Below are 17,376 nucleotides of genomic sequence, written 5' to 3' on the forward strand. Positions count from 1 at the left end.
CAAATGGCAAGGACCAAGTTAAAAACTAATGTGCATTTCTGTGGTGGGTGTTAAACATAGACTGTAAAAAGGATAATTTCCGTTTTTTACAACCCGGAGCTTATTTCTAGCATAAAATACGATCATTTACTCACCCAGACAACTTTGGTGTCATTTGGGATTCGTTAACAGTCAAATGTTTTTCAGTTTAGTATATAAGAAAAAGTGGGGAATATAGAAACATGTTGTGATGGAAGGTAGTAAAGGGGCAGGTGTTCTAAGTTTTCTTCATCCTATCCTTCCCAATCCTAGGAATGAAATGAAATATCTTGTTTTGTTTTGTTTTTGCTTTTATGTGTGATATTTAATAAACAGTGTTAACACGCATCTTGCCAATAGACGATCTTTAGAGTTTCTCTGTTGTCACGTGACGCGTATGTTTACATCCGGGTTTTTCAGGTTTAACGTCCGCAGCTGCGCAGTGAGAGTCAGCTGACAGTCCAGAGCAGCCAACGGATGTTAACATCCCCACTGAAGACTCACTGACTCCGTCTCCGCTTCGCCGTGTCAACCGCGGAGAACCGGACCACCGTTACCCCCCTCTCCCTCCCTCCATCTCCCCCCCGGTACCCGACCACGACTTCCCCGCCTCCCGCATGATGAGCGTCGGCGCTCCGAGAGGCCTGGCCAGCTCGGGGCAGAAGCCCATCACGGAGATCCTCCACCCGCTGTCCGCCGCCGAGGAGCCGCTCTCCCCGGGGCCAGATGTCACCGCCACCGTTGGAGGGGACAAGGTGGGTGAGGATGAGGGTCCGCTGCTGCACGGGGCTGAGCTGAGACTGGGTCGGTGGTGGTTTGATAGCAACCTGGGGGAGGGGGATGGAGGAACCATGGTTAACCTACTCATACTCTGTTTACTATCAGACTTTCAGGCTGGCACCAGTGTTGAGGGTAAATCCACCCATCAGTACAAGTAATAGCAAACTGAAGTTTAATGGAGAAGCCAAGGGAAAACACAAATGAACGGGTTTTCTGGTTAAAATTTAGGCTAGTATTTCGTATGCATGTAGGGTTTATTGCACATGACTGAATGTTAAACTTGAGCCTGTTTTCCACTGAATCACTGGATGAGAGAAAAATGTAAAATCAGTACCTGAGTCAACCATAACTTAAACGTATGATTTACTTTTTTTTTCTTTTTTTTTTACAGTGCAACAAAACCGCTAAAGAAAAGACTAAAAAAAAATAGTGATTTTACTATTGCAGCCAAATGCACACACAAACACACGAAAGGTCCCACTATGAGTAAAAATGTTTACACCATCACACATGAATCCCCTTCAGTCCACCTTCATTAAGATACCTGACATCATACGAGCTCAGGTGTGCTGTGCAAACAGAGATAGAGCATGCAAACAAATGTCAGGCCTTTGATCCCTCCTGCTGCTGACAACCTTAGCAACCAATGGCAGTAGATAGATGCTCAGTCCCAATAAGGCTTCTTGCAATTCAAGGCTATGATTATTACCTTTCTGTTTTTCTTTTTTTTCCTTCCATAAATTAAGAGTCAAGAGGCAGAAATCAAAGAATCAAAGACTTCCCATGCAAATTAAAAGTGTTCATTGTCTCTACATAGGATGTTGTAAGAAAATAAGTTAATATAGCCTATTCGTTTGGAAGAATAATTACACAACAGCAGAATTGTAATGCTTGATTTTCAAAAACACAGATTGCTTATGAATATATAGCTAGTTTTTTGTCTGAATTAAGCCATGATATTGTTGCATTTTCAGTATTTTGCTCATTTCATCCCAAATACAATACACTGAATATACAGTATGTAGTGCCACTCTTGCTGTATTATTATTTTTCTAATTTGTAGACAGGTTTGGTTTGATTTAAAACTGTCTCATGACTTCATGTAATACAATTTGTAGCACTTTTGTTAAGATGATTTGCAAATTCAGATCCTACAAACGCTAGATCATTAGTTAGATGATCAGCCACATACAGAGTTTTCACCCTTCAGCATCTCTCTCAGTTAAAATGAAGTTAAATGAATCCAGAAATTTCAAAAAATAACCGTAAAGCCCTGAAACGCAACATTTAAGCTCTATGGTAGTTTTTTTTTTTTTTTTTACCATGAGCACAACTCCACATTATATCCATTCCTCTAGCACAATACTGATGATTATGTCTCTGAGCTCTGTGGTGTGTTTAAACACAGATCTGCTTCTCCCAGTGTAATATTCTCAGATGCGTCCTCAGTGTGTGTGTGAGCGTGGCTGTGTTGGCCGTAGCCTGGTCGTTCATTCACAGTGATGTAGTGATGCAATGCAATGCAATTATCTGTACTGTGATTACCAGAGCAGGTTATAGCACCACAGCGTAGAAAAGAGCAGTTACGAAGTCAGCACCCTCTGTGTGTGTGTGTGTAGCAGAGAGAGTGTGGTGTGAAGAAAATGTGTGTGTGGTCGGTGTGTGTGAGAGACAGAGCTGTAGCACTGTTTTTGACACTGATTTCATTGCGAAGCGTGTGTCAAAAAAAAGTGATCGAGGTTGATCATCAGCTATCCCCCACACACGTAACTCAACCTATCTCTGGAAGAAAGTAGTTCCCAGGCCTCCTTGTGTGTGTGTGTGTGTGTGTGTGTGTGTGTGTGTGTGTGTGTGTGTGTGTGTGTGTGTGTGTGTGTGTGTGTGTGTGTGTGTGTGTGTGTGTGTGTGTGTGTGTGTGTGTGTGTGTGTGTGTGTGTGTGTGTGTGTGTGTGTGTGTGTGTGTGTGTGTGTGTGTGTGTGTGTGTGTGTGTGTGTCCAACCGTGACCTCAGAGCAGATTAGCGACTGTGGCCGTAGGTGTGAGGCGCCAAGAATCCAGATGAAATTGAACGTCTCACTTGGCAGAATTAGTTTTTACGATGTATTCCTGCCGCCTCAGTGTTATTCCAACCTTCCTGTTGCAGTGTTTACATTTTTCTCCGTGTTTATATCTAACATTGTGTCGCCTGCTGCTGCTGCTTCTGCTGCTTGTCGAGATCTTTGGAGTCTCCTCTGAATGTGGAGCAACGAATGAACCATTCATCCTTGTGTTTTCACGCTTATTGTGATGTTTTCTGCGAAAGTAATGTGTTTTTTCATGTCATTTGTTTTTTGGAAATTAAATTAAATAGCAAATAGATGAAGACAATCCATAATTCTGTATGAATGAATAGTAATCCACAGGTTGTCAAATCATTTAAGGAGACAGTTTACTCTTTTTAGCACTCATGCTGTGTGGGGATGTTTTTGTAGACACGGATGCTGATTTCTAGGTGCAGTAAACATCTCTCTGAGCCAGAAAACAAGAGGAAGTCATCAGGGGCACACCACAGGAAACCCCTTCTCTAAAATAACTCATATATCATCTTTTAGCAGCACTCAATATCAAATAAAATGAGTTAAATCTGGTCTCTTGGTGCCACACAGCCACCAGTTCTCACACACTTAGTGTAAAGACCGTGGAGATGTATCCCGATTCCACAAATGCACCATTTCTCTCCTCTCGTCCATCATTCAATTAGAAAGACGAGAGCAGTGTCAGATGATGGAGGGTATGCGTGCAGCAGCAGCAGCAGCAGCAACAAGAGCTCCATTGACAGGCAGAAACAACTGCATCACCGTCAGCATCAATCTATCACCTCTTTGTTTGCAGCCTTTTCCCACTGCAGCATCCAAATTAGATGTCACCCCCACCAATGGTGTCATATGTGTCCGTCCGTCCATGCAGGAAGCGGCGGTGCTGACCAACGGCACGCCGGTGGAGACGTCGAGCCCCGCCTCCGCGTCCTCGCTGTTCAACAGGCTGCAGCTGGACGATGACCTGGAAGCAGACGCCCGGGACCCTTACGCCTCCATGGAAACCCGCGACCTTTTCGTGACGGTGGACGACCCCAAGAAGCACGTTTCCACCATGGAGACCTACATCACCTACAGAGTGTCCACCAAGGTCTGCTAATTGTGTTAACAGTCTCCATGGTGTCGTGTGGTTGAGGGTCGCTGCATTAACCCTCTGTCTGCTGAGGTCACATGTTGTTTTTCATCTCTTAACAATCACTTTTTATATAGTGTCACTGTAAACAATTTTCCAAAGCACATACTCTAGTATCTCTGCACCGGTTGAAGACAGATAATTTATCATAGTGAACATCTAAATCTCTCATTTGTCATATTTTGTAGTGTTTCATTTTTTCTTTGATGGTGCATTTAAGGGCAAGTTTGAGATCCCGGGGTTTCAAATACTGAAAAAAAAAACCCATCCATCTTTGTTCACAACATTCATTTTTGGGTTTTGTGCTTAATTATAATATAATAATAATAATAAAGAAAGAAGAAACAAAACAAAAAAAACTTCATGGCTTTACTCACGAAGAGCTGTCTCTAGCCAGTGCCTTACTTTCTGATCGTGATGGAAGAGGGTTTATTATTATGACCTCATGTGTTAGAAATAAAACTTTGGCCAAAGTTCTTATCAAGCCTCAATCACCACCACTCACTCCTGGCAAGAAACCATGTTTGATGACAATCACTTTGGAAGATCTTTTTAATTTATTTAACCTTTATTTATCCCAGGAAGGATCCATTGAGATTTAACAATCTCTTTTTCAAGGATGTCTTGGTCAGGGAAGCAGTAGTAAAACTACAAGCAAACATACACAGCAAGATCAAGATAACAAGAGACATCAAACGTCAAATGAGCAGCACAATTACAGAGTTAAGTTGATTGTCACAGATTGATTGTGCAGCTGGTGACTAATAGTTCTGAGATGTTTGAAGCCAGAAAGAGGGATGAGACTAGAGCCCAATCTCATCCTGGCTTGTAGGCCATTCCACAACCATGGCCCAGAGTAAGAGAGGGTCTTCATCCCTAACTCGGTCCTCATAAGGTGAATCTTAAATCGCAGCCAACTGTTGGCTCTAAGATTGTGGGTCATCTGGACATTAAACTTAGAACAGATGTAGTACGGCAGCTTGCCTAAAATAGCCTTGTAGATTAAGGTGTACCAGTGCAAAAACCTACCGAGTATTAAGAGAAGAAAATCCTGTAAGTGTGTATATCTAGGGTAAAGGCCTCTGTATGTTAAGAACACCCATGAGGATGCACAATGTATACAATTGTTTCACCCTGCTCTAATGTGACAAGTGATACAAGAGGACTACATAACATAGAAACTAAATACATAGAAAATAGATGCTAAGGAGGACTGCAAAGATGAAAATCATCATCATCATAAACACATGTAGGAGGCTCCAAGGGAGGTGTTAAGTTTTTAACGCACCTGTTCTGCACAACGGCCCACTGATGGGATAGTAATGGAATCAGCAACATACCAGTATCGCCACCTTCAGGCAAAGAAAAGAGCAGCAGTTGTAGATTTAAAACTGGTGCCACCTTCAGGCAAAAAAGTGTTGTGTTTATTTTTTTCTTTTCACCACTGCTCTGTTTGCTTTTCTTTTGGCAGTAATATACAGCAACCAAAATCTAAACCCTCAGTGCCCAATAACAGGCTGATATGTAATGCAGTTGCAACATAATTCATTTTACATAACTGTCAAGGGGTCAGTTTTAAAGGAATGCCCCATAACTTAGCTCAGTCTCTACAACCTGTTCGTGCTAATCGGCCAAACCACAGAATGATAGCCAGTTATCATGTCGAACCTCTGTCTGCTCTTGTGCAATATGAATACTTGTGGTTATGATTGTGAAATCCTGAATGTTAAAGTTTTTTTTTTCTATTTTGGTCAGTGTTGACTAGAGCAGCAGGTCAGAACAAGAGCATACTCAGTAGCAATGTAGCCTTGCACCATTACAAATGACAGCCGCTACGTGCACCACTGACTGTGGTGATTCAGCTCAGAGGCCTCCGACAAATATCACAACCCGACATGAACACTGGGTGTTAATTGAGAGCGTGTGGGGGTGTCTTTTAACGCTGGATTGTCGGAGAGAGCGAGTGTGTGGTGTGTTTGCGCGCATTTGCACAGCAGCGTGTCAGCTGTTTCTCATGGTCAGTAAGCAGCAGCCATAAATCCAGTCATGAGCTGAGATGAGCAGAGAGATGCTCCTCATGTGTAGACATGAATCCTACTGTGCCTACATTTATAAACAGGGTTGCAAAGGGGCGGAAAATTTCCAGTAAATTTAAGGTGGGGAATTTTGGAAATATTCCTAATTGGAAACTTTCCATGGGAATTATGGGAATTTATAGGAATTATTGGGAATTTATGGGAATTAAATGGAAATTGGGGGTAATTTAAACAAACTGTATCATATCCAAACATAAATGTAAATTATTTTACAGAACAACAAAAACATGAATGTTGTAAAATATTACTAATTACTTATTAAGGACAACCTTCAATTTTGTAAATTTCGGATTTATTCCCGTTTATTCCTGTATATTCCTGTTAAAGCAGATATCAGTGGCACGGCCGTTTCGGCTAATGCTGTGTTCAAGGCAGGCTTTTGAAACCGTAAGTTACAGCTTCAAGTCACAACTACGACTTGGTAGCGTTCCAGGTAACCCGTAGCTCGTGTTTTTACCGTCCTGTTGTCTGTGAAAGTTCCCTATAACGTCCACTCGTAACTTCCGACCCGTGAACTCGTACCAGATCGAACTGGTATGACTTCACAGGAAGGAAAAACACAAAGTACGAGTTTCCTTGAACGCACCATGAGTTAGCAGCCCCCGCCCTTGTCAGGCATCAATTGGTCCTCGTGCTACGTCACCACATTCACGCGCATCCCTTGGCTGCACACACAGCCCTTCATGCCGTTCTCTCCCCTCATTGGATAACACTTGTATCCCACAAGGAAAATTTTCTCCTCGGGTTACAGCAGAGCAGAGTGACGGAGAGACTCGTGTTTAGGCTGAAATACTTCATGTAAGTGATTGCTGACGGAAAATAGGACTATTTAGGACTTATATTAACAAAAACATTCCACTGATATCTGCTTTAATTCCCATATATTCCCGTTAATTCCCATGGAAAGTTTCCAACTTTGAAAATTCCCGGAATTTTGCAACCCTATTTATAAACTTGTATATACACAATGAGCTTAAAGCCCAGACACATACTGAGTCACCAGTTAGAGAAGGTAAATACATTTGTTCCTCTTCGAGGATGTGATAACTTACGGCTGTGTATCGGGGGCTTTAGTGTGTAATTGAAACGGTGTATATCCTCCATGGTAACACAACAAAGTGTGTGTGTTTTTTTCCTCAGACATCACGGATAGAGTTTGACCTGCCAGAATACTGCGTGCGACGGCGCTACCAGGACTTCGACTGGCTGAGGATCAAGCTGGAGGACAGCCAGCCGACCCACCTCATCCCAGTAGGTCGAATGAGGCACAACGCAGCCCACTGCCCTGTTTTCCAATGAGACACGCTTCATTTGGACTCTCTCTGTCTCTCTGTCCTCCTCCCTCCTCCCTCCCCCACGTCCTCTCCCCTCCAGCCGCTGCCAGAGAAGTTCGTGATGAAAGGCGTGGTGGACCGCTTTTCGGAGGAGTTTGTGGAGACGAGGATGAAAGCTCTGGACAAGTTCCTGAAGCGAGTCGCCGATCACCCCGTCCTCTCCTTCAACCCGCATCTAAACGCTTTCCTGTCTGCCAAGGTAAAACAGCACGAGCATGAGAAGTTTTTTTGTCTCCACCGGCTTTTTTTGTGAAGCTTTTTCATCAGAATTTGTTCTTTTATGCCGATATTCACTCCTTCACTCCAAACACAGGCGTGTTTTTGGTTCAAAATAGTTTAATTTTGTCAACAAAACGCTGCACAGAGGGTTCAATAAATTCAAACTGGAGAACGCATAAATATTGATGCATTTCCAAAGTACATCATAAACTTAATCTCAGCAGAGAATGCAGACTCTCTGCTCCTAACTGTGTGTGTGCGTGTGCATGCTTCATGACTCCCATCAGTCACAAATGTTGCCTCTAAGTAGCTGAGACACAAAACAAGATTTTATTGATCCCTCGGGTGAAATGAGGTTGTAGCAGCAGTAAAATAATTGGATTCAGAAGAAGAAAGTAGAGCAAACCCGTATCAGACAAGTATAAAAATCCACCATCGTGACAAATGGATGATAAAACACTAAAGGTAATAAAATAGCAGAGAAGTAACAGCTGACATCACCGTGTGTTGTTATCGCTGTGCGTCTGCAGGACCTGAACAAGCGTCAGGGTCTGGCTCTGCTGACCAAAGTGGGCGAGTCGGTGAAACACGTGGCCGGCGGCTACAAGCTCCGGGCGCGGCCGGCAGAGTTCTGCGCCATGGGAGAGTACCTGGACACCTTCACCCAGAAACTGGGAACCATCGACCGCATCGCACAGAGGATCCTCAAAGAGCAGTCAGGTATGGCATGGAGGTGTCTCTGGGATTTTAAATTCTGGTTTCACACTCTAACAGAGGATCTAGCAGTGTTGTGATTGCTTAAGAAATTTTCTTGGTGCAAAGTGAATATCATAAGAGATTTTGCTAATAAGAAAATTAGGCTGGAGTATGTTGTACAACATAATACAACAAATAAACCAGATTGGTTAGGTCAGAAATCCGTTGGAATATAGAAATAAAATATGCAAAACAAATGATTTTGATAAAACAGGTTTTTAGTAGTAAAAGTAGTTTTCATTTCAGTTTTTCCACTGGCAAGTTGCCTTTGTCTTTGAACTTTGATTTGCTAACTAATTGAAAATGATGAAACTTGATGAAATGAGAATTCAGAGTTTTTTTAAAAAGCATTTGTCACATGTGCCATTCGGCTGATATAGGAAATTAGTTTAATTTTATTTTCTAGTGTATGTGGAATTGCACAGGGTTTAATTCAGTCAAATAAAAGCAGAGACTGATTTATTACCGTGCATAGTATGTATATAGATGTATACACAAAGATTAAATTGACTACTTAAATGAAATATTTAGACTTATTTGGACTATCTGGAGAAAACACAGGAGATGAGAAAACAAAGCTGTGTTTCTTATTTATTTTATTCTGAGGTTGTTCTCTTGAAGTTGAAATGCAGGCCATTCATTCATTCGCCTGGGACTACTTTTATTTATAGTAAAATAGATAGTTGTTTACTATACAAGTACCATACAAGTGCACTATTTAAGGTTTCCTGCATTGAAAATTAATATGAAGTATGATGAAATAAATATGAAGATGCACGTTGTTGATTTCATTTAATGGACATAGGGCTAGGCTATAAGACACAATTTGGACTTTATGAGGTTTGGACATTTTACTTGGAGGAAAGTTTAGCAACTGGACCTCATTGAATTTTAATTGAATACCCCTGCTGTAGACAGTACAATACAGTTGATTTGTCATATCTTTTATTTTATTTTCTTCCTCTATGTATATTGGCAATACTTCATTTTGTAGCGTAAGTTAACTGGAAGATGACTGCTTTCTCTCCTACAGTACTTACTCCCAGCTGTATGTACATGCTACATTGTACTCATGCTCACTCCACTGTCATGAAGTACTTCAGTACTTAACCTGTACAGGTTTATCTGCAGTATTGACTTTTTCAGTGCCGTTGTGTTTGCGTGGAGAGAAACCCACAGACCTTTGGGCCTTGAGGCTGCACGCTTGATGACCACAGCCCTAAAAAGTGATGACGAGCGATTCTGCCGTGTGAAATCCTCGCTGTCACCATCTGCCCGGGTTTTAAATGCGTTGCAGTCTGTGGCTCTGAAAATCTGAGGCGTAAAAGGAAAAGTGATTGTTTCCATTTTGGAGGAGAAGAAGATGGAAAGTGAGGGAGGATGGAAACTGGAGATAATGGAGGTTTATGAGCTGACACGGAGTGTGTGTGAAAAAGCAAATGCCACGCACGCTTGACTCAGCAGCCTGGCATTTGGCCATCAGTTTCTCTCATGTGTAATTTACAAGTATTTACAATACAGTTGGACATGACAGTCCCTCGGTGTCACCTGTTAGGAAAGAGAGAAGGCATCAGCCTGTCAAGTACGAAAAAGTCAGCAGAAATGTGTTTTACATAGAAGAACAAAGACCATAACTCTGCTTGTCTCTGTCTCTCCAGAGTATCTAACAGAGCTGCGGGAGTACGGCACCGTGTACTCCAGCTGGGCGGCGTCCGAGGAGGAGCTGCAGCGGCCGCTGGAGGGCGTGGCCGGCAGCGTGACCACGTGCAGCGGAGCACTGGAGGAGCTGAGCGACAACATGAGCCAGGACTTTCTGCCAGTGCTCAGAGAATACGTCCTCTACATAGAGTCCATGAAGGTGAGAGGGTCATGAGTGCTCGGTGAGCAAAAACTGTTGACTTTCCTGTTTCATGTTTTTCGTTTTTCTTTTTAACTTTTTTAATTTATTTATTTTTACAAAAATAGAATAAAACCTACATACAAAATGGATATACAGCACCTGACATTGTTAAATGAAGTAATTGAAGTAATAAAAAGGATAGGATCATATAGGATCATATAGCCTATATGAGCCTGAGGATATACACAAAAACCAAATTAGTCCAGTTCTTTCTGTCTCATGACAGAAACAAAACAAAACAAAACAAAACAAAAGACGAACACACACACACAAAAAAAAGAGAAAAAAAAGAAAGTAAACCCTGAGAGAAGGATCAAAACCTTGGTCAGTACACAATAAATACGACAAAAAACAAATACAAATACCACATAGCAGCCTGATGAATCTGTTTCATGCTTTTTGACATTATATCATTCTGTTATTTTGATAAAATGTTAGTTCTTGGTTCAATAAAATCAGTAAAGGCAAGTAATAGTTGCCTTGAAGCCATACAAACTCAAAAAACGTTGTTTCGAAATAGATGCAGCGTTCTGCTGCGTCACCTTTGACCCTGAATAAAGGAAGTCGCATCTGTATTTCTGCATGTGTCACATCCTGTCCTAACTAAGCCCCTGACTCAGCATGTCTTTTTCTGTTCATCATTTTCACAAGTTGTCTCATAGAATAACCTTATAACCCTAAACCTAACCCTGACACGGCGACATGTTTGCCCTTTGATTTTTTTTACAGACCGTTTTGAGGAAGCGAGACCAGAGCCAGGCGGAGTACGAGGGACGACTAGAAGCAGCCGTGTTGCGCAAACAGGAGGACAGAACGCCTGTAAGCATCCTCCTCTCAGACATGGAAGCTGTGAACAAAAATGCTGCGTTCACTGTTTCACATTTCCGGGAGAGTCTGTACTTTGCTCTGTCCCTGTTGAAAGTATGTAGTGAGATTTAGAAGTTAATCGTTTAGCTCGTTATTTCTCATCCCAAAAATGCAGCTTGTTGTCCTTTGAATAACACAATAAAGGGACTATATGTCTGCAGAAATAAGGATTCCCTGGAATTAAGGCACAGTTGTTGTTGTTGGATTAACACAGAAATGTATCTGGGTAGTTCCACCTGAACCCCCCCACCCTCCCCCTATAAACTGTAGTCTTGTATAATGTCCCCTCAAGGCCCCTGTAGCTGTAGCTTTCTCTGCCTATAGATACCAATCGAAGTGGAGAAATGCCAGGACAAAGTGGAGTGTTTCAACGCCGACCTGAAGGCGGACTGGGAGCGTTGGCAGAGAAACAAGAGACAAGACTTCAAACAGCTGCTCACAGGCATGGCCGACAAAAACATCAACTACTACGAAAAGGTAACGCCGGCTGCTGTGGAGCGCTAACGTGTTGAAAACACCGCAGAGATGTGGACGTTGTAATCACCGACCAAAATAATTTTATAGCGAGAACAGAAACAGAACGTGGTCTTCTGTAACAGGTGTCGTCGTGTTAAAATGTGTTCACACACAGGAGAGTTTTGAACCCTCACACCCACCAACAGCAAATTATGACAAAGAAAGACGCCAGTTTACACATTTCCCACAATCACACTAAAAATAGATAATTGTCGGCGTAGAAGTTTCGATTGTGAGGGCTGAGTTTCTCTCACAGAAGTCACATTTCTCACAACAATTTATTTGCTCTGTCCTTTTTTGTATTTAGAGTCAGTCATACAAGATGGAACCACGATTTACAGAATTGAACAACAAAAATATCAGATTTGATTTTGGATTGATCACATACACAGAAAAATAAGTTCAGTGTCACAAAAAAAGACAAATAATAGCAGAAAAAAAAATAAACACAAGCAGTAAAAGGGTAAACTATAAAACAAATATTGATAATACAAGTAAAGGAAAAAGGTATGTAAAAGAAATTATAAAAATACGTTTTAAAAGAGTCCCCTTTTTCTATAAGTTAAAAAGGGCATAACATTTCTGAGCACACCCTGTTGTGGTGTATTGAGTTTCCTCCAGAGTTAAAAGATGTATACGATTCTTATTCCAAATTGAAGGCTGGAGGAGGAGGGTGGGGGTGCAAAAGCTTTCTACCATCTATTTAAATGGAATTAAAAGCATCATTACTCAGCCTTAAGAAATGTTTTCATGCTCAACGCTGTTCAAAATTCAAAAAGTGCTCATGTTTGATGTCGTCCCCAGTCACTGTCAATTAGGTTATTTTAGTTCAGACTACACATCCATACAGTACTAAACACATAGCAACAAGTCTATAGTATTAAATAATCCAGTATCTGTAGCAGATCCAACAGAGCTCCAGCTGAGCTGTTGACCTTTATTTACTGAAGATGAATCCTCCTCAGCAGAATGAGGCAGCTCCACTCACCTGGAAACGGCCCGGTACAACAGTGCAAATCATTTTGCTCAAAAGCACTTGAGTGGGGACATTAGGGGGAAAATGAGAGCTGCTATTTCACTGTCTGCTGAAAGACAGCGTCTTTAACATCACCGATAGTGAATGTGAATGTGAAGATGAACACAAAATGTCAATCTTATACAAATCTGCCTCTGCCTCTTTCATCCGGGAAGACGGATGAAAGAGGCAGAGGCAGATTTCACCTTCTTTCTCTCCCTCCATCCGCTGACTTCTCTCTCCTGTCTCCACCTTCTGCAGTGCCAGGCGGCGTGGGAGTCGCTCATCACTCTCCTCCAGGACAAACAGACTGAGGACAAAACGAGCGAGACGAACTGAAACATCACCTCATGTCTCTGCCCCTTATCTTTCTCTCTGTCTCTCTCTCTCCCTCTCCCCCTCTCTGTATCATGCTCACACTCACGCCAAGGAAAAGGAGCAGCCGGGCAGCAGACTGGAACTGCTGGACTTTTGCCCCTGTTCTCTCTTGAGATGATCGTACGAAAGGGGGAGTCGTCTCTCTCGGTGATCTGACCTGCGAAAGAGGTAAAGAACGGTGCGTTCAAGGACAGCAGGGAAAGAGGAGAGACTCACCATGTACAGACTTCTTTTTTTTTCTTTTTGTTCTTATTGACTTTTTTCTACTTCATATTTCCAATTAACAGTCGGTGGCCAATTCTATTTGTGTTAAATTAACTGCAGTCTCAGAGAGGCGCTTGTTCGTTCTTTTCCCTCCGTGTTCACATTGAGCCAATTTTGAAGGATAACCCCTCGGCCTTGCAAAAAACATTTTTGGAGGGCAGATGCAGATATGATGAGTGGGTGTGAAGTATCTTAAATTAAAATAAAATATTGGAGCATCCCCAAGATTTTCTTTCTCTCTCGGGTTGTGAAACCTTGTGAAAATGGTAACGGCAAAACTACAACTACATTTCTTAAAAGCATCACATTGGCTGTAAATAAGAAATATTTTATACTTAACAACCATATTTGTTTGTTTAATTTTTTTTTTGCATGTTTTGCATTTGTATTTACAGTTGACCATTTTCCAAAGTTAATAAGCTTTACATTTTTCCTACTTTTCCATTGTTATTAAGAAAATCAGCTCACAGAGACTTGAATGTGCCGGGGTATCTAAGGTTCAAGTCGTGTTGCCATGGCGACAGATGTCTTCAGAAGACCTCCGTAAAAGTCTTTTGTCAGTTCTACAAAGGGAAACTTGTTTTGTTCCACACAGTTACGGCTAACTAACAGCATCGTTTGACAGTGACGACACAGGTGTGGGTGTCCGAGTTGAACGTTGAGCTTGACTTCAGTGTTTTGTGTTTTTGAGCACAGTGCAGCAGCGCCCTCTTCTGGTCAAAGTGCTAAGAGTTTAACTGGTGGCTGGACAGTGAGCTACAATACAGTAAAGTGATTTCAGCTCTTTTCTAGATGCAAAGGCTTTAACTCAGTTGGGGGGGGTACTAAATAGCACAGCAGGCAGATTTACCCAGGCAGCGACATAGACGGAGTGGAAGGTGAAGACTTTGTTTTAATCGCTTTAAGTAAGTGAGCAGGTGTTTGTGTTTCTGAAGAACAATTTCAAGTTGAATGTCATTTTCTAGCAGCAATCTTCACAAGATCTCTAAAACAAAAACACTGGGAGCTTATGGCATTATCACTCCCCAATAATACAGTTGTTAAAAGTTCATCTTGAATACTTAAACATGTTAATGTGGCTCACTTAACAAATACAGCATAAGTTTAAACACCTGAGGACTTGGATAAAGTGGTGTTGTTTCCTGAAGGCTACTCAGTTCAGAGCCAGACATCTACATTCAGAGAGATGAAGCCTGTAGTTGAGTTAATGTTACCTGCTTTCAGTAAATTATTTATTTCTGCTGGTATGAATCAAAAGGACTCAGACGTGTTAACATCTTTTTTCAGTGTTTGGTTTTGTTGGAGAAAATGATGACTTAGCTGTGATTCATAGGAAACATTTTCGCTGGGTGTAGCTGCAGCATGTATGACCAACAGATTTTTTTTTGCGTCACACTGGTTTCCTCTTTTTTTGGGGGGTGGGGGACTGAAATTGTTACTAATGTGGACTGGCCTTGAAGGAAAATAAGCATTCTGAGATTTTCTGATACTTCAATTCATAAACTGTTAAACTCAGTTTATCTAGTAATTGCTCCTTTTTTTCAGTGTAAGATGGCTTTTGACCATCTAGACAGGTACTGTTTAGAGTAATTCCCTCCTATATGTAAATCCTTTTTCTTCCCTCCGTCCTCAGCTGCTCTGCTTCATTATTACATTCAGCATAAAGTAGCAAAAACATGACCAATGATACCAGGGCATATTTATTGTTCATCAGATCAAAGTCAGGATTTTCTGAAAGGTGCTGATTATTGGCATTGACGTAGCAGCTTCACTAAAACAGACAATTCTCATTTGTTTTCTTTCTTTATTCATTTACCTGAGGCCCCTTCACTGTCCCTCAGCGTAGCCAAACGTGTACAAGTGCTGTAAGACACAAGAGATGAAGTGACTGCGTCCACTTTGCTGAAGTATTTGGTCAGTTCTCTTGTTTTTAATTTTACGTCCATCATTCCCCTTGAGCTTTAAAAGCATGAAGCAGCCGCTGCTTCCTCTTACTGCCAGAAGTCAGGGAAGTGAATCATAAGGAATTTTGTATTTTTAATTGTGCATGCTAATGCAGCCAGTTGGACAGGGTGTGAAGGGAAGCTGTGGTCCAGTGCTGAGGCGGCTACAGCAGACAGTACTATCGATGCACTGATGCTAAAAGGCTAAATTATTGTATTTGTATATGCAAATACCAAAATATTACAATCCTGTACAAAGCGTGAGTGTTAGAAGTGTTTCACATATACTGTAGAAAAAGACCTTTAAAGCAAAGATGCACCATCATTTTTAAGGATTTGCTAAGTTTCTATAATCGTCACAAAGTATCCAAACATGCAGCACAATTAAATATTTTAAATATATAAAAAAAAGTCTATCCAAATCTCAGAGGCAGATTCACTATTATTCAATTCTAAACAGGAGGGATTCAGGAAAGCTAATGCACTGAAATGAAGCCAAGTTAAAGGTGCCCTGTTGAGTTTTTGACCACTAGTTGTGCTGCAGAGCAGAGTGTTTGTGAACACACCCCTCATGTGTCCCAAGGAAACAGAAAGTATGAAGTTTGAAAAATGTAAACAGAAATTATTCAGTTCACAAGAAAACCACAGCGCAGAGTGATTTACATCACACTGTAAAGTTCCACATTTCAAAATCGGTTCATTTTGTACCAGCGCACTGCAGTGGTGACTGTAAGAAATGCAACAGCAGACGGGATCAGACTTGATTTCTACATCTTTCCAGCAAAAACAAACTGTTCTCTATAACCCAGGTACGATATCGTATAGACAAGTGAGGAAGAGGAAATGTAGCAAACATGAAAGTTTAAACGTGATCTGACAGGGTGTAAAAAGAAGCTTTTCCTTTTGTTGTTCTTTCTTTCTTTGTTTTTTTGGTTCTGCTATCAGTTTTGTTTTTTGTTTTTTTACAGCTGAGCACTGTGAATTGTTGCCAATGAGGCAGTGATTTAAAAAAAAAAAAAAAAAAGAGGCATCGGTGCATCTGTAGACTTTCTTGCTCTCTGGTGTAAATGAAGTAACTGTACTGACCTGATGAAGTGACCTGATCTTGAGCATGCACGACTTCTGAGGTCACTGAGATTTGATTAAAATTTCTCTTTGCTCTAATGGCAATATTCTGTATATTCGATATAGTCCTATGTACAGCTGAGTTATATACGGTACAGCTGAGTCTATTTTTGTATAAGAGGAAGATCATTGTTGGGTTTCCACTGAGTGTGTGAGGATGAATACATTTCAGAAGGGGTTTTGGAGATAGGTGCTGATAATGTAAATCTTGTATTGCCAAAATATGAGGCATAAAAAATAGGATTGTTTTTTTTACTCTTGATGCTCAGTGGAACCCCAACGACATTTTTCTGCTGTATATAATTCCCCTTAATCATAGCCATTGTAAAAACCCCATCTTATACTGTGTGCCTGCTGATTTATTGTTGCACTATAAACGTAGCTTCACTTCTCTGGCAGGAATGTCTGATTTGAAAAAAGAAAAAAAAAAATTAACAGAATACTAAGTTTAGTTGAGACATATTTTGTGTTTCAGCTGACAATAATCTGTAATGTTAAGAAAGCATAGCTGATTCAGGTTAACGCACCAAACAGGGACGACTATGACAGCTGCCATTGTACAAGCCTATAAAGAGGTGTGTGTGTGTGTGTGTGTGTGTGTGTGTGTGTGTGTGTGTGTGTGTGTGTGTGTGTGTGTGTGTGTGTGTGTGTGTGTGTGTGTGTGTGTGTGTGTGTGTGTGTGTGTGTGTGTGTGTGTGTGTGTGTGTGTGTGTGTGTGTGTGTGTGTGTGTGTGTGTGTGTGTGTGTGTGTGTGTGTGTGTGTGTGTGTGTGTTAAAATCAAATGTTTCTAAGCCAAATGTCCCTGTCTTCCTCACAAACATTCACACATGAAGTGAGAATCTGATCTGCAGCACAGGATAAACCGGCCAACAATCAAACGTGGACAAAAGGTCAAAAGTCAGACGACTAAACAAACGTGTGAATCTCAAGCTCCAGTCTTTTTATTTCTGTTCCTCC

General features: G+C 41.3%; 1 protein-coding gene across 1 annotated transcript; it reads left to right on the forward strand.

Annotated features, from left to right (window-relative positions):
• Positions 1 to 469: 469 nt before the first annotated feature.
• On the forward strand, positions 470 to 16,826 carry snx30 (sorting nexin family member 30). The gene is made up of 9 exons (XM_085793811.1): positions 470 to 773; positions 3,745 to 3,963; positions 7,242 to 7,352; positions 7,476 to 7,634; positions 8,185 to 8,374; positions 10,069 to 10,268; positions 11,040 to 11,129; positions 11,502 to 11,654; positions 12,970 to 16,826. The coding sequence occupies exons 1-9, from the start codon at positions 636 to 638 to the stop codon at positions 13,045 to 13,047; spliced, it is 1,338 nt and encodes a 445-aa protein (XP_085649937.1). The 5' UTR covers positions 470 to 635; the 3' UTR covers positions 13,048 to 16,826.
• The last annotated feature ends 550 nt before the right edge of the window (positions 16,827 to 17,376 follow it).

The sequence above is a fragment of the Trachurus japonicus genome, chromosome 12 (assembly GCF_045865225.1).
Source record: "Trachurus japonicus isolate A0001 chromosome 12, Traja_1.0".
NCBI classification, from domain to species: Eukaryota; Metazoa; Chordata; class Actinopteri; order Carangiformes; family Carangidae; genus Trachurus; species Trachurus japonicus.